Source organism: Neomonachus schauinslandi, chromosome 13, assembly GCF_002201575.2.
Source record: "Neomonachus schauinslandi chromosome 13, ASM220157v2, whole genome shotgun sequence".
Lineage (NCBI taxonomy): Eukaryota > Metazoa > Chordata > Mammalia > Carnivora > Phocidae > Neomonachus > Neomonachus schauinslandi.
This window is the reverse complement of record NC_058415.1, coordinates 92,878,940-92,902,405: the sequence shown is the minus strand read 5'-3', so window position 1 is coordinate 92,902,405 and position 23,466 is coordinate 92,878,940. Positions and strand designations below refer to the sequence as shown.

Here is a 23,466-nt window from a genome sequence, read left to right as displayed (position 1 = left end):
GTCCATTCTAGCGGGTGGTCCAGGAGCAGGACGAACTCGCCCACCCGCCCCTCCCAGCCCCTGCAGGGCCGGGGGAGGATCCCTGAGTCCAACGTGTAAACACCACAGCCCACCCACCAGGTGCCCGGATGCGCAGGGGGTCACGGGCGCCCCCCCGGACCCTCGGGTCAGGGCACGTCGCAGGCTCTGACCCCAGGCTGAGCCGCATGTCGGGCTGTCCCTTCAGCTCTTGTCTCCGAACACGATGTGGGGGACCCAGCGCAGCCCCGGGAGACGACCAGGCACGAGGGACCACCACGAAGCCCGGGCACCGGCTGACGGGAAGCTGTTCGGGTATTCGGAATGTAAACATGATTCAAGATTCACAGGAAGAAGGAAGAAGCCTCCTCCAGTGGACGGGAAACCCTGAATCACAGCAGGGATGGGTCACGTCTGAGGCACTGCCCACAGGGGCGTCAGGCCCCCCTAGGCGGGACCCAGATGGGCAGGGGGTGAGCCTCGGTGTTGAACACGTAGGCGTCCAGGCTGAGCAGGTCTGGGTCGTCGGAGAAGAGCAGATACAGGTACTTGAGCGTCTCCCCCAGAAAGAAGCTCTCCATCTTATCCCTGGGCTGGGGATTAAGGGGATCCTGGACGTTGCTGATGGAGGAGTAGCCGCCCGAGGGAACCTGTGCGAAGGCAAGACCGCGGGGTCACGGCTGCAGGCACGGCCGGCCCCCCACACCGGGCTCGGCCCTCGGGGTGTGGGCCCGGCAGCCGGACGGCCCCCTCCCCGAGTCTCCCTGCCTCACCGGGGCGCGTGCGGCCCAGGGCAGGGCCTGGGGGGGTGACCCCAAGGTGCACCAGGGGACCGTCCCCCCCGGAGGCCAGCCACAGTTCACGACACCCCCTCAGAGGTGCCAGCCCCCCTCAGCTGACCTGATGGAAAGCGCCGCCTCCGAAACTCGGAGGCCGCCTCCCGAAGGCTCCGAGATCACCTGAGGAGTCCAGACCCCACCGCCTCACACACCACAGGGCAGAGGTCAAGCTCTGGCTCTGCCAGGGTGGGTGGAGGGCCCTGGACAGGGCGTGACCTCCTCAGAGCCACGGCCCCGGTGGAAGGACGGGCAGCAGGGCCCCGAGCACGGTGGGGGCAGGGCCAGGTCATGGCGCCGTCGGGGAGCGGTGGCCCCGAGGTCATCCCGGGGTGGAGAAGGGCTGCCCCGGGCACACGGAGGATCCGGGAAGGATGTGCCCCGTGCACATGGGGCCCCAGCAGGGGCCCTCCCCACAGAGCCTGGTCCCTCGAGACGCGACCGAGGGACACCCCGGCCCCCACGCGCCCCGAACTCCCGAGGCCACGGCGAGCCCGCGCACCCACCCCCCACCCCCGCGGCCCAGGGCGGGGTGGCCGGTGAGGAGCCGGGCACGCCGACCGGGTGGCGGGCAGGCGGCTCACCCGCGTGTACGTGTTGAAGCTCTGCAGGATCTGCCAGCCCCAGTCCTGGTACTTGGGGTCCCCCGTGAGGCGGTGCAGGTAGAACAAGCTCTCCACCGTCTCGGGCCGCAGCAGGTTGTGCTTGTCGGCCGGCTGGGACGGGGAACACGGGCTGAGCTCAGGCGAGGCCCCCACGCGCCCCCCACACCAGAGCCCGGCCCCGGCTCACCTTGACCTGCACGTCCTTCTGGTCGCTCTGGGGGTACAGGTTGAAGTGCACGATTTCGGGGCTCAGCCCCGTCTCCATCTGGCGGTTCATCTGGTAGCAGGTGTCCATGAGCGCCCGGGCCAGCTCCATGTGGTCAGCGGGCAGGCCGTGGTGGGCGCCCAGAGCCAGCGTCCCTGGCAGGAAGCATACCAGGTGGTCCTGAAATCAGAGCGTGTCCTCACCACCGCTGAGTCTGTGGCCGCACGGGGCGGGGGGCGGCAGCACCGGGTCCAGTGCGGTCTCGGGCCTCCCACGTCCCCAGGAGCCTACGAGCCCGAGCGGGGACGCCTCAGGGTCCACTCGGGCAAGCGACTCGACTACAGGCCCAGCACTTGGGGCTCAACGGGAGCAGGGGAGAAGGCGGTGGCAGGGCACCCCCTCCCCCTCCCGGGAGAGCAGATGCTGACCCGGGCCTCCCCCCGACCCTCCGCCCGACCCCACGAACACCGATGGGGCACCGCAGTCCCGGTGGCAGGAGACCAGGGCAGAGGGGGGAGGGAGGGTCCCTGGGGGAGCGGCCAGGGGCCCATCGCAGACCCAGCTCCCCCTCAGCTCCCGCTGCCGTCGTGGAGACAGGCAGGCCACGCAGCCCAGCCACACGCCCCGCGGCCGGAATTGCATCGCTCCCTGCAACGCAACGTCCGGACTCACGAATCCGTCGCGGTCCAGGACACGCAGGAGGGTGCTGAAGCCTCCCGCCCCCGACACCCCACCTGGCTCGTGCACACGCTCACCATCTTGGCGCTGAAGCGGCCGTGGGCGAGCTCCCCCACAAAGGTGAGCTTCCTGGGCTCAGACCTGCGCAGCAGATGCCTCTTGATTCCCTCGATGGCTTCGAGGTAGTCTTCCACTAACCTGGGCAGAGCGGCAGGGCCCGTCAGCTCCGGCCAGGCGGGCGCACGGGCCCCCCCGCCCCCGTCACCCAGGAGCGGCCGCACACGCTAGCGGCCGAGAGGCCTGGCCCCGTCTAGGGTGGCGCCGGGCCAGCCCGGAGGAGGAGGCTCGCGGCCGTCAGCGGCGTGGGGCATAGGGCTGTGCCTTCTGCTCCCGAGGAGGGTCGTTCCTCTCAACCGGCCCCGCGGGACCACCCAAGCCCAGCCTCCGCAGAGCCCCAGGACCCCGACGTCCCCACAGGCTCCCCAGATGTGACGCCCTTGTCCCTGCCCGCAGGGGTCGGCCCGGAGCCGCCCCCGGGGGTTCTGGGTGGCGGTCACCCCCAGGCTCGAGACTTCGGGGATTTCCGGTTCCCTCACGAGGGTGAGCTCTGTCTTCCACACCGTGGGACGCGGCTACGCATCGCGCCGCCCCCCGGGAAAGCGCGTATTCTAAGCGTCCAACGGTAAGCGCGGGAGGCCCAGCTGTTCCTGGCCGCCTTCTGCTGGGGAGCGCGTGCACACGGTGGCCTCCGCAACCCCAGGGGGGGACCGCTCAGCTGGTGAGCTGGGGGCCCCTCGGCCAGGCGCAGACCCCGGGCCCCGCCTGGCGCGGAAGGGCCATGGGGCTCAGCGACCAGCCAGGTCCCCGGCCCTTGGCACACGGGCTGTGCTTGGAAGAAACGCATCCCCCGCGGAGGGACCGAGCGCGGGCCCGGCACGGCTGCGGCTGCCTGACCGAGACCCGGGCACCAGCGGAGCCGCGGGGACCCCGCCCCAACGCAGCAGAAACCGGCCTCACTGCGTCTCCTTCTTTCCGCCCTGGATCCACTGCTTCAGCAGGTACTCGTAGTAGCTGTCGGCCCTGGCGCCCAACGTGAACACGCCCATGTGCGTGAAGAGGCCGCTGTGCGTGTTGATGAACATGGGCACCAGCCCGTCCTTCTTCCCCGACAGCGAGTGGACGCGCCTCGTCACCTCCTCCGCAGCCTCCTGGGGCACACGAGGGGAGAGCGGGGCTGAGCGAGGGGGCGGGCAAGCTGCAGAGAGGGGCTGCACTGGCTCGCCCCCACGGGACGGATCCGCGCCCCGTGGAGGAGAGAGGCGTCCCCCAGCCCAGCTGCCCGACAGAGGCTTCTGAGACTGGCCCAGGCCCCGCGGCGACCCAGTCCGGATCCCTCACGCGTGGCCGCCTCGAGGGCCGGGCAGATGACACGGCCCCGATGACAGGGCCCGACTCATCCTCCGGACGGGGGGACCGTGTCTGAAAACCACAGCCCTGGCCCCCACGACCTCCTGCCCAGGTGCGGCCGGCTGCTCCCACTTGCTGGAGGGAAGGCAGGCAGGGCCGCTTCCGCGCCCGGACTCGCGGCTCATCCCCACGCTGAGCTCCTGTGCACCCTTCAAGACCCAACCCGCCTCAGCTCATCCGAGCTCACTGCCCGGCGGGGGCGGCACCCCACATCTGCGCTCCATGGCTCCGTGCGCATCCTGTCACCACGCTCAGGACCCCGCGCGGGGAGCCCCTTCCCGGGCTCGACCCGACGCACACGCCCACACCCGCCTCGAGCCCTCTCTGGTCCCCGGCATCGGGCTGCGGCCGCCTGACACACGTGCTGAGCTGCTGGACCAGGGGCCAACGACGGGAAGACCACCACGCCGTCCACAGGCGGGGAGGGGCCTGCACGCACCTCACTGCCCAGGACACACGCGCAGGGCCGGCAAGGACTCGGGGAATGCCGCGCGTCATCGGTACAGAAATCAAATCCACGGCGAGGCACCCTGAAGCGCCCGACGTGACGGCCGTCTCCGAAGGCTGACCGACCGACCACGCGCCGGCCGCCGTGGAAGAGCCGGAGCCCCGAGCGTGGCGGGACCCTGCTGGTGGGAGCACCCTCACACGACCCCCACGGCGCCGGCCGCGGGAACGGACGTGTGGACACGGGCCGCGGCACAGAGGAATGCTGTGGGCGCCTTCCACGCGGAAGAAAACCTCACCCGCAGCGAACGAACCGGACGCGGGCGGCCCGAGCACGACCCCAGCACACGGGCCGCTCGGAACAGAGAAAGCCCCCCAGCCCGCGGGCCCACACTCGCCGGGAGGGAGCGTCAGGGGCGCGGCTGCTGCCGAAGGGGATGCCGTCGTGCTGGCGACAGAGCGCGCCAACGACCACAGCCGGGGAACGCGGTGCCAGGTACACGCGAGGAGCCACGATTTCACTTGAATCACGACTCCGTGCTTCTCAAAGAGAGGGGAACGGCCCCCACGCGGTGCCGAGTCCAGACGCTCCCCCTCGAGGACCGCGGCACCGCCGAACGGGGCCGAGAACGCACCGACGAGAACGGCCAACCACGGGCGGTCGAGTGAGAAAAACCGCGCGCGGCTCCCTCGTTTGCACCTCACCCCCCTGCCCCCGGCGCGGCCGCCGCTGCCCCCCCACCCCGCGGCACGTGGGAGGCTGGCGGCTGGCACCCTGAGGACACGGGCCTGCAGCAGGGCAGGGCTGGGCGGGGACTCGGCCCCCAGGCGCCGCCTCGACGCCCCGGCCTCTGTTCTGAGAGAGCGGGATCTGCCGAGGAGAAACAGCCCAGGGCCGCCCCGCACGCGAGCCCGCACCTCCTGCGGCGAGCCGGCCGCACTCCCGGCCAGCAGCCCGGCCCTTCCGTACCTGAAACTTCCTACTGCCTGTGAGGCGCGAGAGCTCCCGGAACTCCAGCTGAATGCTCGTGACCTCGGCCACCGTGCTGTCCGAGGTCCAGCGGGGCGGGTGGGCGGCCCCGGTGCCGATGTTCACATCGGAGTAGGGGATCTTGGAGGGCGTCTGGAACGCAGGCATGAGCCGATTCCCAAAATCCTCCTGATACACAACACAGCGAGGAATCAAGGCTCCCTGCCGCACGGCGGCCTCGCCTCCGTTCCACGACGCCAGCCCGTCCCCCGGCTCCGCCCGGTCACGTGGACACGGGACTTTGCTGGCTTCCCGTGGCCTCGACACTCCACGGCAGCCAAACCGAGCTGGCCTCGAGGATTTCCGGGAGTTGCCCTGCAAGTCGCGGTGCCCACAGGCTGCGCGACGCCCGCTCACGTGCACGCGCGGAAACCGGGCTCCACGGGACGGGATCACGGAGGACCGGGAACCGACAGGCCCCTCCCCTCCCCCCCCCCCCCCCCCCCCCCCCCCCCCCCCCCCCCCGGGTCCCGGGAGCCCGGCGACAACCGCTCGCACGCTCACGCTCGGGACTGCTCTCCCCGCAGGCGTGAGTCCCCCTGGCGCCGGGACACTCACGGCCTTCTTCAGGAAGAGGTCGTCCCCAGACAGGTGGTAGGCGCTCAGCAGCCCGCCCAGGATGCGGATCGTGCTCTCAAACAGGTTGACGTCCACGTCTTTCTGAAAACGCAGCTTCTTAGACACCCACTTCCTGGCCTCTTCGAACTCTGCGACACGGAAGAGCGTGGGGAGGGGAGCGGGTCAGTGGTCCTAGCACGCCCCCGTGACCTCTCGCTCGGGGGGCCCCCTGCATTCTCGTGTCGCTCTTTCTCCCGCAGGCTCCCCACGTCGTGTCCTGCGGCCAGGAAGGAGCCCTCGCGTCCTCACGCGCACAGACAAAAGGGAGCCGGCGTGCACTCGAGAGCACAGGCGGTCGACGGTGCAACACGGCGGTACAGAGGGCCGCGGGAGTGATTCGGTGGGAAAACGGACCTTATCAATGCAGAAACAACCAAAGACCCGCGATCTCCAAGCCACCCGACCTGCGAGGCGTAAGGAGGCCGTGAGGGAGAGACCCGGGGCGCTGACAGCCTACCGGATCCCGTGCCACCTCCCACCACAGAGCTGCAACAGAGGATCCGGCTGCAACAGAGGATCCGGCTGGAACCGCCCCTGGACGCCGCGGCCCACGTCCGCAGCGGGTGTCCTGAGCGTCCCCCGGGCGCCCGACGTCAAGCGGCAAAGCACCTGCCCACGCCCAGCACGTCCGCTGCCGTCACCCACGCGAAGGGAGAGCGCGACAGCGTTTGCCCCCTCCCGCTCGCCCTAGAGTCACCCGAGGAGAACTTGGCCGCGTGCTAGGGGACGAGCAGATACCTTTCCTCAGACCTAAAATCCACATGGTGTCCAGGGCGTCAATCAGCGTCAGGCCCAGGCCAAACCACTCGCTGAAGGACTTGGACACAGGTTTCAGCTCGTCGTGGCCCCAGGCGAACTTGCGGTACCCGGCCCACGCGTGGCGGAAGGCATCGATCACGGCCCTCTGACGCTCGTTCGGGGAAGCTGGAAGGAAGACAGCAGGTCACCGGGACCGGCCCCGGTCAGGGTTTACACGGGGCCCCTCTGCAGCCCCAAGCTGAATGGGGCACGGTGAGGGGGGGCCCTGTCCAGGGCTGTGGGGCAGCAGTCGATGGTGCCGAAGGTCGGGTCCTCACGGCTGGACACGTCTGCCAAGGTGGCGGGGCCTCCGGGGCCTGCAAGGTCCGCCCAGCCCGGGCCCGTCCGCCTCCACCAGGGGCCCGGCGGGCACGACCCTCTGGGGGTCCGATGCGAGAGGGCCCGATGGCTGCACCGTGCCCTTTGGCTTCGGGAGTGTCGAGCGTGCCGGCTGCTGCCGACCCGGACGGGAGCGCCTCCTCTTCCAGGTGTCCCTGCCGCACCTCCTCACCCCGGGCGCTTTCAAAGAGGAAATAACGTGGAGCAGATGGCCCCGAGGCCCCACGTCGCCTTTCCGGGGTGCCCTCGTGACTGATGCGGGGCAGAAGGTCTCTGCTCTCCACACCTGGGAGGACGGGGCACGAGTTACAGAGTCACCGCGTGGACAGAACCGTGCGCGTCCGGGGCTGCACCGCACGTGTTCTCTCGGGGTCGTCTGAGGCCCATCCGTGTTGATACCCGCGGCTCTGACACGTGTCCTCCAAGCCACACGATCACTCTGTCTCCCCCACGTGCCCGGGGCCGCGCATCCCGGCTCCGGGCTCCCTCGTCCCCCTTCCTTCGGAGGCAACAGCAGCTGGGACCAGAGGGCCACAGCCCGGGCCCCGAGTCGGGTGAGCTTGCGCGAGCCCCGCTCCACCAGGCACGTGGCCTTGGCCGTGACAGGCCTAACCTCAGTTCTCCGATCTGTGGAATGGGGATACGACCGGCGGGTGACCTCAGAGGGCACCGTGAGATCCGAAGCACACAGGCTTCGGGGCTTACAAAGCACCCATGCCCGGAAGGCCTTCCAGTACGGCTGCCACCACGGGAGACCCCGCAGACCTGCCGGGAGACCCCGTCCGGCCTGGGTGCCGGTGCAGAGGGGTCGGCTGTGTCTCCACATTCCCCAGGCGTCCCGGCCCCCACGCCCCGTGGCATAGACCCAGGCGGGGAAACGGAGAAACGAGCATCCTGCCCACACGGGCGGCCCGTGGCTGCAGCGACGGGCCACCAAGGAGCCCGGTGTCATCTCCAAGGCTCTCGGGGCGTCCGCACACCCTCTCCGTCAGAATGTCCAGGTGAGGCCCAACAGGGTGCAGGTGGGGCCTTACCTGCTTGGTTCTGAATCCTGGGGGCCTGTGAGGAAGGCTTGGGGGGGGCCTCTGCCTTTCTCGAAGGAAGTTCGGTGCCGGGCTGCGGCTCAATCACCGCTCCCCTCCAGCTTCGGGGAGAGAAGGAAGAGCAATCAGCCAGCTTCAGTGCGGAGATGCAAACGCCCCAAGGTCCCCCCGACCCGGCGGGCCTCCCTGCCGCCCTCCACTCCAGGCAGGACAAGCAGGAGAAGGCGGGGCCCGCTCCCACCAGGGTCCCGCTCTGGATCCTGCCTGCTCTGCAAGCAAGATGTACTTTAGACGTTGTGCTCATTCTCCTCCTCTTTGGTTTTCAGAAACGTCAGATACGCGGGCCTCAACGTTTCTGCACGTCCAGCCTCCACTGACGCTCCTCGTACCTGACCACTGTTCTCTGTGTGTTTTCTTCCGGACGAGCGTCGCCCACCGCCTCGTCCCTCCGCTGGGTGTCGTCCTGCCTCCGGTCCTCGGAGTCTTTCCCGGGGGCTCGAATCTGCAGGTTGGGTGGTCGCCGTCGGAAATGCCTTTTAGGCTCCTAGATAAAAATAAGAGTCACCTGCAAAAACACTTCAATTGCCTGTGGGCTGCTCTTCCTTTTCCCCTGAGACGCTCCCCCTATCAGACCCAACCCCGCGGACTGTGTGAACTGGCTAGCAGCACACGGCCCCAGAGGAAATTCCTTTCGTTTTTCATCACAACACACAGATTTGGCCAGGAGATCCTGACTCGCCATCTCCTGGCCCCGGCCGACCGGGATGGAGACTGTTCCAACGGGCTGGCGTGGCCCTGGATGGCGGGTTAAATTCCTGGTCCGGGATGCTTCCAGGCTGTCACAGACCCTAAAGGTAGCAAGACAGGTTCAGGACACGTCCCCGTGGATGGAGCCGGAGAGAACACTGTTGTGGGCCTGGGCCCTGGGTTCCTGCACTTCATCCTCGAACGCTGTGGCGAGGGACGGGCGCCGGGTCCAGGGACAGAGGGTAGGGGCCCGGGAGCAGCCAGTCCTCAGCAGAGGGAGGGCTGGGAGAGGCGCCTCCTCCAGAGGACAGGAAGGAGGCCCCCTTGGGAATCGGAAAAAACCTGTGCTTCTCAGTAGCCACAGAACCTGGGAAGATGTTCTCGTCGTAAAGACACCAGTGACAGCGAGCTGGGACCCCCGTGGCCAGGAGAACGGGGTCTGGCCGAAACAAAGCACCGAGGGGGGACCGTGCTGGAGTCCGAGCAAGAGAGAAAGTGCAAGTGGCCTCCACAGGGGGCTCCCAGTCCAGAGGCCTGGACCAGGGGAGACGTGCATATTAACCCCTTAGCGCCCAGGCCCCTGCTGGACACCAGAGACTGGATCACGGACCTCCCGAAACACCTCTGGAAGCGTTTCAATGGGGAAACATGCCTGGCTGGCTCTGCTTTCCTTACATTTACGGGAGAGTCTGTGTGCAAAGGAGTGGCCAAAAGAAGGAAAAGAGATGCCTGTTGGCTCTACGAGGGAAAAGACCCGCTTTTTCACCCACAGCCCCTGAATGGGACAGTCTGGAGAGTGGCCTCCTGCTGCTCGCCAGGGCAGCCCCGTAGGGCCCGGCCTGGACCGATCCCGGCCCCCTGCCCCGTCCAGACCCGCTGAAGCTTCGACTCCCTGAGCAAGCCCAGCCCCCCTTCCCTTGGGCACTTTCATTCAACTCAAGCCGGGCTCTCCTGACTCTACCCAGAACCAAACGGATTCTCAGCTCAGGCTGCAATTCAGTGTCCCACCCTCACAGAGGCTTCCCCGAGAAGCCTGGGGACCGGCTCTTATCCCTCACGGCAGCCACCGCTCTTTTCCTCGCAGGATGTCCGCCACGGGCCACCTGCCTGCTCCCCCCAGCCCGCAGCTCCTCGAGACAGGGGTCGGGTCTGTTCTGCTCACCAGCTAACCCAGGATCTGGCACGCTAGCCGGTGTTCAAGAAGAACGAAAGAAAGAGTATTCCTCTTTCCTGCCCCAAGCGTCATCCTACCGGCTCAGCACAAGGAGCGTGCGAGGCTCCAGCATCGCACAGATGCTGAGAGAAAGAATTCTTCCCCGTCTGCTTGAAACACCACATACTGTTTTGAAACGCCCGCGTGTCGGACCCGGGCGACGACCCCACGTGTAGTTGATCCACAGTACCTGAGGTAAAACCCCTGGGAAGTTTTCTGGATTAGCATCTGCTTTCTGAGGAGCTGGCAACACGGGCGGATCCGCAGGTCTCACCTTCTGCTCTTCTGCTGACCGGCCGTTCACAGCTAAACAGGAGAATGGGTTTGATCCCCAACAGGCCACACAGCCTGGAGGAGACTCAAAGCCTGTCACAGAGCACGTCCAGGCAGGCGTGATGCCTTACGAAAGGACACCAGTGACCAGAGAAGGTCCAAGGACGGCCCGAGGGAATCAAACCTTTTTCAAAGCCCTTGGCGGTTCTGATCCTTAACCCTAACCCACACCCCGCAAATACATGGCCTTAACCTCTTCCCTTCCAGGGACTACGAAGGGTTGCAAGCGGGCCACTGGCTTGAGCCCCCTGCAGCGGCTCCTCAGCCTTCCTGCTGAACGCCAGCCAGGACCCAGCCAGGACCGTAACAGAGAAATTCACCAGGATTCTCTACTTGCTCGCCAGAACCCTGCCCGGGCCTTTCCACACACACACGGGAACACGTGTGAGGAAGTTCACGGGGTGTGTCTGGACCGAGCTTGCGACCTCAGGACCTCCACTTCTCTGCGAGGCAGAGGGGACGGAGATGCCGGGACTTAACACCAGACGCTAAGGAAGCAGCCCCACAAGGGGAAACTCACAACCGTGTTCTGGCCACGTGGATAAAAACGCTCTACCCGCTGACCTTTCAGGTGGACTGCCAGACCCTCCTGCCCGGTCGGCCCTCAGTGACACACACAGGTCACGTTAAGGCACACGTGTAGCTCATACCTCTCCACTGGTCAGCCACGCCGATGTAGGACACGAGTCCACAGAGCATCAGAAACGTGAGCAAGAAGAGGATCACGTTCCGCTGTAATCTCGACAGCTGCTTCCATTTCTAAGGGGGGGGTGGAGAATGAGGCCTTTGACTGAAAGCGACACAACTGGGAACCTCTCCGACCGCTGCCAGTTCAGAAAGGACAACCAGGAACTCCCCAGGCCCGGTTTCGGCACCGGGGGAGGTGCCCTCTCGCCAGGGACGGGCGAGCCGCCGCACGGGCAGCGCAGAGATGCCCGCAGCCGGCGCGCGCCGGCTCCGATCGCCGGCGGGACCCCGCACCTGCCCAGACGTGGGGCGCGGACGCCCCGCAGCCCGAGACCGCTGGGAACGCTGCCGAGCGGGCACAGGCTGGGCTCCTGCCTCGCCGCCCCGAGGGACAGCTCTCAGCGCGGGGAGCCGCGCGCCGCCCCCACCCCGCGGAGCTCGGGCCCCAAAGACCGCTGCAGGCCGGCTCCATCGCCCCCTGGGCCCGGGACCCCGGACCCCGCGACCCCGGGACCCCGGGCTGGACCCTCACCCTCCAGCACGAGCGCCGCCGCCAGCTTTTGCTGCCGTCGTAGCTCCGGCCGAGGCTCAGCGTCACCGAGATGAAGTCCCGATGCGGCGCCGGCGGCGGCGTCGGATACATGACAGCGGCGGAGGCGGCCCGGGCGGCCCCGCCCACTGGCGGCGTCAGGAGGCCGGGCTCTGAGACGGGCCGGGGGCTTCGCTGGTCCGACACCCGCGGGCAGCCATCGCAGCGCCGTCAACACCCCGCCCATCGCGTGCGCGGCCAATGCGCCTGCGCCGCGCCTTCCTAACCCCCACTGCGCCTGCGCCCGCCCTCGCGGTCCCTGCGCGCGTGTTTACGTCCCACTGCGCCGGCGCACGGCCGCACCGTGACCTCACGCCCTCAGCGCTTGCCCGCCCGCGCCTGCGCACAGTGTCCCGCCGGCGCGCAGCCTTGGCCTGGGCTCGGGGGGGTCTCTCGGGGACCGGCCGGCGCTCCGCGCCCCCTGGGCGCCCCGGGGCTCGACTCCGCGGCCCGGCAGAGTCCCCGGCCCAGGCAGCAGGCGGAGTCGGGGCAGGCAGGGCGGCGGCCCTCCGGCTCCATCCTCGGGGCCCGATGGCCCTCGGGGCGCGCTGACGACCGCTGCAGCGAGCGGTGCGCGCGGTTCCCTTCCGCGGAGGCGCGGAAGGGCGGCGCAGGCCCGTAGCGCCGAGGGTCTGCCGGGTCCGGGCCCTGCCCGGTGCTTGCCGCCTCCGCACCTCGAACTCGGCCCCTGCGCGGCGCTCTGCGGGCCAGGCTCCTTGGGTGAGCCCGCCGCCCCGCAGTCCCGGCGGCAGCATTTCTGCGTGTGCGTCCTGCTCAGCACCTGGGCTAGTCTGAGCCTGCCCCAGAGAGAGCCTCGTGCTCTCCCGTCCCCGTCCCTTCTAGAGACCCCCTCCGCCGGTGTCTCCCCACACCCAACTCCGCTGGTGGCGCCAGCCGTGCCCGAATGCCTCCTTCCCTGCACGTCCCGCTAGCAGGCAGACGGTGGGATCTGGAGGGTGTCACCAGGCTCCCAAGCTGAGTGCAGGAGCCCTCCCCTGGAGCGCTGGCTCGGGGGGCAGGTTCTGGGCCCACCCCCGGGTGTCTGACCCACTGGGTTGTCTCCGGCCGCTCTGAGACCCTGGCGAAGAGCTGGGCGGGAGCACGAGGGGATTCCCGGGCAGCCCAGAGCCGGAGCGGCTCGGGGTGTGGACTCCTGTTCCCTTGCAGGGACAGAGCCGGGAACACCAGGTTGTCGTTCCCACGACGTGTGCTGGTCAGAAACTGCACTCGCCAGGCCAGGGGTCAATCACGGCATCTTGAGTTTATTGGAAATCCGCCCTCCTCCCCACCCCCGCTGTCATTCTGTGGGAAATCAAAGAGTTTGTGGCAGTCTCTCAAAAGCCAGGGGTGTCGTGATCGGTGGTCTGGGGTTAGAGGCTCTAAAGGTAGCCTGCGGGACAGGCAGCGTTGTGGGGAGGGGCCCATGCTGCCTCGAGTGCCCAGGAGGCACAGGAACGCACACCTGTGAGAAAGCACTTCAGAGCCCTCCCGGCGTTCCTGGTTTGGTGGCGCCCCAGGATCTTGTAAGCTGCCAGTCCCTCAGGACACGGTGAAGGGCCCCGGGGACCCCTCTGTGCTATGTTTGAAACTCGACGTAAAGGTGTAATTACTTTCAAGTAAACCGTGCCCTTCAAAGCAAGCTGCTTCATAGTCTTTTCCACCTAGTGTAGAAAAGAGGTTGCAGGGTTGCTCAGCTGTGGGCAGGACCCCGGACCCGGACCTCCACCTTGGCCGACCCTCCTCTGTCCCAGGCCCTCTGCTTGTCTGTGGAGCAGCTGGGAGAAGGGTCCTAAGGCACACGGTTCAACTCTGAGGTTTGCAAAGGGCGGGCAGGACCTGGGTGGGAGCGAAGTCTTCCTCTGGGCTTTGGGCGGGGCCCTGCCCCTGCCCTATTGCCCAGGTCAGTGTGCATGGACAGGTCTACCGCCCCCTGCAAGCTGCTGGGGGAATCAGCTGCATGTGAACCCGCTGTCCAGGGAACGTGCTCCCCCTGGGGAGAGCACAGCTTGCACGGGGGTGTGGGCTGCTGTGGAGGGGGTGGGGGCAGGTGGCCAGGTTTGGCAGCAGGCTGCAATTCATGCCGCTGTCCACGTCAGTGGGGAGGTTGGCGCCCCTCTGTTGCTCTCCGGAGGAGAAAGAAGGCACGGGGGCCCGGCGCGGCAAGGCCAGGCAGGGGCTCAGGGCCTGGGCCTGCGGGTTTCCCCCAGCCTCTGTCAGGGTGCGAGGGTGCAGTGCAGGGCTTGTGGACCCATAGGTGGGGCTGGGGCTCCAGAGAGCGCGGGACGACGTGAGCACCGAGACCTGTCGGAAGCTGCTGGCAAGCTGGTCGAGGGCTGGAGCTCCCTGGCTAGTCATATTTCAGCTTGAACCACCATGTGAGGCCACTGGCGTTGGTCCCGCTGGTTCTTGGCAGAAGCACGTACAATTCAGCAGCCCGAACCAACCGTAGACGGGGCCGAGCAGCCGGGGCGTCCGAGGGAAATTGAGAGGATCCAGCTTTAGGTGTGCAGGCTGCGTGTGGGTTGGGGGTGGTGGGAAGTTGGGGGGCTGGGCTGCGAACCCTCCCCCAGCCTCACCGCAGGTACGGTTCAGCTGCTAGAGGGAGGGAGGGGGCGGCGCCTCAGACGCGGTGCCCTGTGAGGGAGAGACGCCGCCCCCTCCCTCTCCTTGCCTCTTCTGTGCCTCTGCAGGAAAGCTGGAGCGGCTGGCGCTCCTCAGCAAGCGGGTGTGCGTGTAGGGCTGGACGTGCCATGGGTCCTCCGGGGGGCCTCTGTTCTGAGCGAGGACGCCACACCTCTGCCTCCCGCCCACACCCCACAGCCTGGAGCGCAGACAAAGAGCCCTTGTTGGTCCCCAGCCCGCCTGGGGTCATTTCTGTCCACGGTACCGGTGATGGGAGGGGCCCCACCCCGGTGGAGGTGGTGGAGGTACCCGTGTCCCTGCCCCTCAGGCCCCCGGGGTTGGCAGCTCTGGGAGTGAGTCAGGGCTGCAGAGCCCTGGCCTGGTTCTCATCCAGGATGAGTGGGGACCAGAACTCCCGGCCTCGCAGGTATTTCTCCAGACCCTGGAAACAAGAAAGTCATCATGGCCTCATATTCACCTCTCAGTCCTTAAGGGGGTACAAATTCACCTCGAGCCAGGGTGGGGTAGGGCCAGAGAGGCTTCCAGCAGCAAGGGTTGGATGCCACTTCTAGACCTAGGCCCTTATGAGACCTTTGGGTAAGCTCAGGCCAGATCTTCTTAGAGGGTTGGGGCCAGCATCCCTCCCTCAGCAAGGCTCCCATAAAGTCTTCCTGGCCAGAACCCCAAACTCTGACCGCACCTGATATCCTCCTGGCCCCTCCAAGACCTATGAGGGCCTCTTGATTCGTCACCCACTCCATGTCCCGGAAGATCCTCTGTAACTTACCAAACTATTTCCCCTTAGGTAAACTGAGTCAGATCTCCGACTTTCTACCCCAGCACCCACTTCTCCCCAGCCCCCGCCCCCGATCCTGCATGCCCTACCCCAGAAAGCCCATGTGGGCCAGTGGGCGCTCACCTCTCCAGAGTAGGACACCAAAGGCGAGATCTCACAGATTGCGGGGGGCTCTCTGCTGCCGGGCAGGCTGTGGGAACCCGTGTGTCAGCACATGGTTCTGGGCGCATGTCCTGCGCTGTGCTTGCCCAACCCCGCTCCCCACATTCTTCGCTCAGCTATACCCCCCCCTCTGCACACTCAGAGCCCTCAGCACACTGCCCCTGCCCAAGTGACAGGCTCTTATTTGAGCAGGAAAACACCCCTCAGCCCGCAGGCCCCCACACAGCACCTGGGCTGCCAGATTAGGTGGTGGCTGCGGATGCCTGAGGACACAGAAACCTCACGTCCTTTCCTTTGCCAGCCCTAAAGAGGGACCTGCCTTGCTATCTTCCAAATGTCACGCCTAGGTCTTGGCTTCAAAGCTTATGAGTGAGTCAGCAAGGGTGGCAGCCACCCAGCTCGCCCCGGGGCCCTGAGCTGACCTCAAGGGGCTGGGCCCCAGGCTGCAGGCAGTCGCTGTATGGCCGGGCAGGGCACCGGGCCACCTGCACTCAGCATGGTGTGGAGCTCGAGCCCCCGCCGCAGCTCAGACGGCAGCACAGCCTGCAAGGCCCTGGGGCCGGGGTCTGGAACCGGACTCCCTTGTCCTTGGGAGGGCATGCTGAGGCCCACACTCACCTGGGCGGTTCAGGGAGCCGGGCCCCACAGGCATCCAGGAAGTGGGCCCCTGCCTGCAGGGCCCAGCGGTAATGCTGCGTGAGCAGGGCGCACCGAGTCGTGGCGGGGTTGTCCCTGGCAGCTGAGGCAGCATTCTTCAACGGAGAGAACTCCTCCTCCCGGGACACCTCAAAGGCCACAAAGCTCCTGTGCGGAAAAGAACTAGTGACCCGAAGTCCTGGCCCAGAGGCCCCGGTCCTGGGCAGGTGAAGGCTGTTCCGGGGTTCCAGTGACTACGTGGGGGTCGCCTCCGTGGAGGAGGCCCCAAAGGCACTGCATGCATCTTTGCCCCTGAGGTCCCTGGGGCTGCTTGAAATCCTTCCATTCCCACCAGCCAAACGCCCAGATCCTGGGACCCCAGGGTGAGGGCCACATCCCCTGGGAGTCCCCCAGCCACCTGGCCTGGAAACAGCCTCCTAACCCCAGGCCAGGAGCAGACAGAGGGCTCAGGAGGGGCAGGGGTGTCTCCCAGAGTACAAAGCCCCACAGATTGCAGCCACCCCAGATGCTGCCAGGCTCACACCACAGGGGCTACTTCCTCTGGCCTTCTCCCTGAGCCTGCCTACAGCCCCTACTCCCCACTGCAAAGGGGCGCTCCCACTGTGTCCCCCGCAAGCCTCCACTTCCCGGCCCAACGAGGCCTCAGAACCCACCACCAAAACAGAGAGAGGGAAGAAGGAAAAAATAAATGACTTCTGCCACTAACTTAGCAAACTGGAACACATCAAACACAAACTTCTCCATCTTTATCCCGTTTGGTTTTATCGGCTTTACCGGATTTCCCTCCTCATCCACGTATGGGACCTTCTTCACAGCCACATGCGGCTTCAGCAAGGGCTCAAACTCGCTGGGGACACAGGAGGACAACAGAAGGAAAGACCGTTCAGACGGGATGCCGCCGGGAGCACCATCCCTACCTCTCTGCACACCCAGTCAGGCAAGACAGCTGGTAGGAGCGCTGGCGCTGAGCCCGGTCTCCGGAAGGGCACAGGCATCTCCTGCGCGCCCCGCCCAGCCCGAGAGAGAGAGAGAGAGAGAGAGAGGGAGGGGGAGAGAGAGAGAGAGAGAGAGAGAGACCCCAGTGGCCACATCCCCGCCCAGATGAAATGGCAGCCGGTAAGCCACAGGCTAAGGGGTGGTGCCTGCAGGCAACTGCCGCGGCATGGGGAGAAGAGCAGGCCGATGTGGCCCCAGAGCCTCATGGCCGCAGCTGCCAGGGCTCTGGGGCCCCTGGCTTGTTGAAATGCAGGGCCTTTCTGCAGCCCAACCCACAGCCCCACTTGGCTCAGATCACTGTGGGCCAGCTGGCCCCGGTCAGTGCAGGCTGCAGGCCACTCTTGCCAGCACCTGCGGCCACCTGCGGAGCACACCTGCTGACCATCTGGAGGAAGTCTCGGGTGAAGAAGTGGTTGCAGATGTTGCCCAGGTTGTAGAGCAGGCTCCCATCGGGCCCACGAAGCTGCGCAGTCTCGGGGCTGATCTCGCTGTACTCCACCACCTGGGGGACCCCGTCCACCTGGCACACCACACCCACGGGCTCCTCGGGGTACGCCTTTTCCACCACCTGCAGCCAAGGCCCGGGCTGGGAAGGCTGGCTGGGGCGGGGCCAGATGGACGGGGGCGGGGTGGGGCGGAGGGGGCGGGGCAAGGCCGGCAGTGCGGGCTCACCTTGGCCCCACAGTCTGCGCCTCGAAGCACGCAAAAGCCGATGAAGACGGGGTCAGCCAGCCGCACGAGGATGTTGTCCACACAGTACACGTGCACGAACTCCACTCCCCGACGCCCCATGTCCTCTAGAATCTGGTGGTCTGACAGTGCACAGTACAGCCCCCCGTTGCCATCTGCAGGGGGAAGGGGGACCACTCTTTGGAGGGCTGCCGCAGGGCTTCAGCCATCTAGTCCCGGGCATGCTGGAGGCAGGGGAGGCCCCTGGGGCTGGACCTTGTACCTGAGGCGGCTCTCCGTCACTATCCAAGTAGCCCTATGGTTGTTTCATGTGACAGATGGGAACCACGGCCCAGAGAGGAGAGGCCATTCACCCGGGACCACACAGCCTTCAGGCACACGATTCTGGCCTCTGCCACAGTCCTCCCGACCTCTAATTAGCTCCTTGTTCTAGGCCAGGCAGTCCTTCCCTGGCTCAGGGGTGGGACATACCTGGGGCCATGGCAACCTTGTCTTTCTGCTCCAGGATGGCCCTGCCATCAAAGGTCACAGCAGGTAGCATGCGCTGCTCAAACATGATCACGTTGTTGGGGTCCAGGTGGAAGAAGTCACGCTCCTTGAAGAACTTGGCCGTGGGCCCCAGCGTGAACTCACTCGTCATGATGTACCTTCAAGGGGAGGCAAGGCTGAGCAGGCCAGGGTGCGACAGGGGCTGGCCCTGGAGTCCGGGTCTGGGTGTGGGACAGGGTTGGTGCTACAGGGGCAGGGGGTCATTCTGGGGACAAGGTAATGCAGAGAAGGCACACCAGGGGATGGTGCAGCGGGTCCCATGGCGCTGGCCAGCAAGCTGCTCCACCCGCTGAATCCGTTCCGCCTGCAGCTGATACAGGGTCTTCTGGCTGGGCAGCCCCACCTGGTACATGCCTTTGGGGTAGGTCACGCCCAGGCGAGTGCCCTGCCCCCCGGCCAGTAGCAGCACGGCCACCTTGTTCAGGGCGATCTGGCGGAAACCTGGAGGTGCAGGGTGCCATGAGGGGGACACCTGGGACCTGCCACACAACCCCCCTTCACCTGAGAGCAAGCCACACTTGGGTCTAGGACTCTAAGACTTCTGACAGCCACAGAACAGAAACTTCCAAATAACATTCTGACCCCCTGTGGGCCAGGGCCCCACCCACGCCCCACCTTGTCCGGACCCATCAGGGGTCCTGATGACGACCTCCAGGGTTCATTCCCAGCCTGGGTCCTTCAGAAGGAACACCAAGTCGGGCTGGTCAGAGCAGTGCAGTGGGGGCCCTGGGCAGGCTTCCCTCCAGGAGCACCTGCCTCACCTGTGAGGCCACGAAGCCAAGAGTGCACCTGGGCCAGCGCTGATGTGAAAGGGAGCGAGTGCAACTGTGCAAGGGTTCCCCGCGGTCAATACGCCTGCGGGCTGGGCTGCTGTTTAGACAGGTGCACCTGCACAAAGCACTCTCTCCCGAGGGCAAGCCGCCTGGGGGCGGCTGCCACGGTGGCAGCGTTTGGAGCCCCACACCCCAGTCGCGAGCTGCGAGTGAGAGGGGACTCCACAAAGGAATGAGGCACGCTAAACTCCTCCAAGTACAACCTCTCCTGTCACCCCACTTGGGGCCGGGCCCCCTCCGCCGGCCAGGCCCGCCCCGCCCGGGACCCCCGCCCCGCCTACCTTCCTCCTCCCAGAGCCGCCGCATCTCCGGGTCGCACCGGCTCGCGCTGCCCACGCACTCGGGGGGCAGGGGCCGCAGGCGCGCGGCCAGGTCGGGCGGCGGGCCCGGGGGGTGCGCGCAGGCCGCAGCCGCGCGCCGACAGTGCTCGCGCAGCGCCTCCGGCTCCAGCGCCCCCAGCTCGGCCAGGAGGGCGGCGCGCGGCCCCGGCGCCAGCTCCGCGCAGAAGCGCAGCAGGTGTTCCTGGCCAGCGCGCTGCAGCCGGGCGCGCACATCCCGCTCCGAAGCCATGTCGCCGCTGTCGGCCGCGCGAGTACTCGTGACCCGCGCGCTCCTACGGGCGTCACGGGACCCAGCGGGCGGTGACGACCCCAGAGAGGCGGGACCAGGTCGCCCCGCCTCGACCCCGCCTCCGAGTGCCCCGCCCCTCTCCGGTCCTGACCCCGCCCCTGTCCGCTCGGCCGCGGCCCGCGAGCTCTGGGGTCTCGCCGGCCGCAGGACACGGAGGGGCCGAGTCAGGGCGCTGGGACGCCTGAGGCATAGGGGCCCGGGGCGCCCCGAGTCGGGAAGCCCCTTCACGGGATCTGCGACGCCCCTGGCCCGGGCGCGTGAGGGCTGACTTCAGCTCTAATGCACCCCTTTCTGGACCCACAGCCCTGACGGTCAGGACACCTGAGGGGGAGGCTAGGGTCTGTCCCTGCACGTGGCCATTGGCACTGACCAAGACTCCTGGCGGCTGGGCTGGGGAGGATAGAGCCAGATCAACAGTAGGCCCCGGCGTCTGGATGCCAGCAAGGACTCCCAAGAAGGCCACTCTGCATCCTTGGGGGCTCCCTCCTTCACATCCCTCCTCCTCATTGCCATGTAACCAGAACCGCTCAGGAGCAGCCCTTGGCCCTGCCATGTTATATTAACTATCCGAGTTTAATATATCTTGCTGTTTATTAAAAAATATATAGATCGATAGATATAGATATCCTGCTGTTTATAAACTCCCTTAGTGAAAAATAGTGAGTAGCTTTGGCTATTTTGGGACAAAGCTTTCTTCTAGAAATTAGTTTTATTAAGTCTAAAAGTAATACATGCTCAAGGGTAAAACAAATTCAAATGGCACTTTGGGACCTGAAAGGAAAAGTAACATCTCTCTCAGGCCTGCCCCAGCTAACCCCTGTTAGGGCAATTGTGTGTCTTTGCAGGCAGGTTCTGCACAGAGACTCCCACACACCCCCTTCCTGGGTTAGGAAGCAGAGCTTCCCACCGCCCCCCTGGGGGCCCACTCTAAGTCCTGGTGGACCTGAAAGAAGTTATCTTCCAAGGGTAGCCTTAGGCCTGCCACAGGGCCTTTGCACTTGCTGTTCCTCCAGCCTGGACTACTCCCAGGTCATGTTGGCTCAGAGAGCACCCTCACATTCGTCTCTGTTCCTTCCTGCCTTTCTGCATTCTCTGTTGCCCGGGTTCCCCAAGGAAAGGAAACTCCAGGAGAGCTGGAGGTAGTTTGGTTCACTGCTCTGCCCCATCACCTTAGATCATTGCCCAGCACACGGTAGGTACTCAGTACATGTTTGTTGAATGAATGAATGAGTGTTGGATCCCACACCTAGCTCAGTGACTGGGCCACATCAAGTGTTCAGGGAGTGCTTGCTGAATGAGTGAATGAATCTGTGAATGGCCTGCTTCACTAGTTTGTGGTAGTTGAGGGGAAAAGGTTGGAGACGGAGGGTGAGCATGGGAGGGAGGGAGGGAGCCCAGAAGCAGAGTGGGCTCCGCACCCCAGGCCAGAGTCCATGGGAACTCTCACCCCCCGCACATGTGCCCTTGAAGGCAGGTGTCCCATGAACTCAGAGTTCATCTCAGAGAGACCCCCCAATCTTGCTTCAAGATGGGGGGAGGGGCTGAGATCAGAAGGGTTTGGACAGTTGAGGCTGGGTAGCCAGAGGCACCTGAAGGGCAAGAGTAGGGGAGCTGGCCCACCTGGGCAGACAGGTGGGGGTGTCAGCGAGGGAGAAGTGAGCAACAAGCTCCTGGACAACCCGGCAAAGGCAGGCTTGTGACCCAGGAATCACCTTTCTTATGCCCTAGGGCTTCATCCAAAGGGTTCAGGGGAGCCAGGGTCCAGAGGCCAGCATGGGTCCCCGGCTGTTACTACGGGATGGAGGCCAGAGAAGGAGGAAGTGGTCAGAATTCAGGACGGGAAGTACAGGGGACCACGCCCTAGTCCCACACCCGGAGCTGGTAGCGACTCCAGTGTCTCCAAGCTTTCCACCAGTGCCTAGCCGGGGAAGCCCACCAGGAAGCCCACAGACTGAGGGCCTCCTCCCCCACAGTTCCTGATGCTCTGAGAAGGCCTTGTTCTCTCTGTGCGGTGGGCTCAGGTTCACAGGGGCCTGGCCTGGGTGCTGCTGGCCATGCTGTCCTGCTGTCCTGAGCTGTTGCTGGCCACTGGCACGAACCCCCATGGAGCTGTCTGCAGGCCTCCCCATCCCACCCGAGGGTGGCGTTTCCACAGGATGGGGCTTCCCATGTGTGGGCCACCCACTAAGCCTCCACTGTGGGCCAGACTCATGCTAGGCCATGGGGCGGCCCTGTCCTGCTTCCAGAAAGCACAGGGAGGGACTCATGGGGACAGAAGCACCATCACTAGAAGGCAGCCTCATGCTTTGAAGATCAGGACTATAACTTCCAAGCTGTGGGTCAGGTACCTGAGTGGAGTTTCAAAGGATGCAGAGGGATCAGCCTGGAGCAGACAGGCAAAGGTGTTCCTGGTGGGAGAGCTACCATGTGCAAGGGCCCAAGGTGAGGGACTGCTGGGTACCCTAAGGATGAGGGACCAGGCAGGGTGTGCTGGAAGGGGAGTAGGAGGGGGAGATGAACTGCAGGACAAACAGCTTGGATGCTGGGACTTTGGCTGGTTCTGCCACTAAAGGGGAAGGCAGGGATGGATCAGGCTCCATGGGGAAACGCCAGGCTCACAGCTTTCTAGGTCTTTCCAAAATTCCTTACCACAACGGAGCCCCAACTTTGAGGGCTATGAAATTAATAAAGGGAAGCCTCATTTAGAATGGAATCAGGAGGGACGCCTGGGTGGCTCAGTCGGTTAAGCGTCTGCCTTCGGCTCAGGTCATGATCCCAGGGTCCTGGGATCGAGTCCCGCATCGGGCTCCCTGCTCCGCGGGGAGCCTGCTTCTCCTTCTCCCTCTGTCTCTGTCTCTCTCTCTGTCTCTCATGAATAAATAAATAAAATCTTAAAAAAAAAAAAAAAAGAATGGAGTCAGGAAGCCCTGACCGGGGGAACTCTCCTGAACATAGCACCTGTCCCAGCTGACCTCACATTCCTGGGCAGGAAGAAATTCATTTTACTACCCTAACAGGAGGAAGTTCTCTTCTTGAAGAGACAGCAGGCTAAGCTCCAGCCCCCTCCCAGACTGGCCAGACAGAAGGACGGGATCCTGGCTGGAAATGAAGCAGGGGCCGCTGGGGACACAGGGCTGCCGGCGGGCCTACAGAGGCTGTGAGAGTCAGGGAGCAGCTGCAGGAAGTGTCCAGCCAGAGGAAGAGGCTGGGGCAGAGGACTTTGGAAGCAGAGGAGAGCGGGTCACCAGATGGAGATCTGGGGACACAGGAAAAAGTGGCTTTGTCCTGCAGTAGGCAGGAAAGGCCAGGCCGTCCCCAGGGACAAGGGGAGGAGCCAGCAGCACTGTGGACAGAGAGGCCTCTGTGACGGGAAGCGCCCAGCTGGCTGGAGCCCACGATCCTCTTGGGACTTTCCCGGTAAATGGGCCCCAGAGTCGGGGTGCCTGGGCCAGGGGACCCCGAGTAGGGGGCGAAGAGTCCCCAGGGGAGCCAGGCGGAGAAGGTAAATCCCTGGAGCAGGTGTGCTCCCCATCCTTACCCCCACGAGGCCACCGGGGACAGGTTTTCCGTAGGGCCCCAGGCCCCGCCCCTCGGAGAGGGCCGAACCGCCGCGAGAGAGCTGCCGGTGGCGGGGGGAGCAGAAAGGGGTCCGCTCGGGCCTCTCTCCCCCACCCGCGAGGCCGAGGGGGGCCGAGTTGCGGGACCCCGCCCCGCCCCCCCGCCGGTCCCGGGCCGCTGCGCATCCCCGGCCGCAGCCGGCACGGCGGCGGGAGCGCGCGGGGCGGGGCCCTCGGCGGAAAATCAAACCGGGCTGGCGGACTCTCAGCCAATCCGGGAGCAGACGGGCCGACTTTGGCCAATGGCCGCCGCGAATGCTA

At 65.6% G+C, this 23,466-nt stretch overlaps 2 protein-coding genes across 2 annotated transcripts; both read right to left on the bottom strand.

The window, feature by feature from the left end:
- Nucleotides 1–6: 6 nt before the first annotated feature.
- Nucleotides 7–12,408, bottom strand: MAN1B1 (mannosidase alpha class 1B member 1). The gene is made up of 14 exons (XM_021691034.2): nt 11,968–12,408; nt 11,597–11,824; nt 11,028–11,136; nt 10,235–10,350; nt 8,474–8,628; nt 8,076–8,185; nt 6,643–6,828; nt 5,845–5,993; nt 5,227–5,415; nt 3,360–3,550; nt 2,420–2,540; nt 1,647–1,844; nt 1,439–1,570; nt 7–668 (listed from the first exon to the last, which is right to left on the bottom strand). Exons 1-14 carry the CDS (start codon nt 12,406–12,408, stop codon nt 456–458), a joined length of 2,538 nt encoding a protein of 845 aa, XP_021546709.2. The 3' UTR covers nt 7–455.
- Nucleotides 12,409–12,945: 537 nt separating this feature from the next.
- Nucleotides 12,946–19,528, bottom strand: UAP1L1 (UDP-N-acetylglucosamine pyrophosphorylase 1 like 1). The gene is made up of 9 exons (XM_021691039.2): nt 19,240–19,528; nt 18,362–18,566; nt 18,048–18,223; nt 17,559–17,731; nt 17,261–17,454; nt 16,597–16,737; nt 15,852–16,037; nt 15,195–15,261; nt 12,946–14,717 (listed from the first exon to the last, which is right to left on the bottom strand). The coding sequence occupies exons 1-9, from the start codon at nt 19,526–19,528 to the stop codon at nt 14,634–14,636; spliced, it is 1,515 nt and encodes a 504-aa protein (XP_021546714.1). The 3' UTR covers nt 12,946–14,633.
- Nucleotides 19,529–23,466: the final 3,938 nt, after the last annotated feature.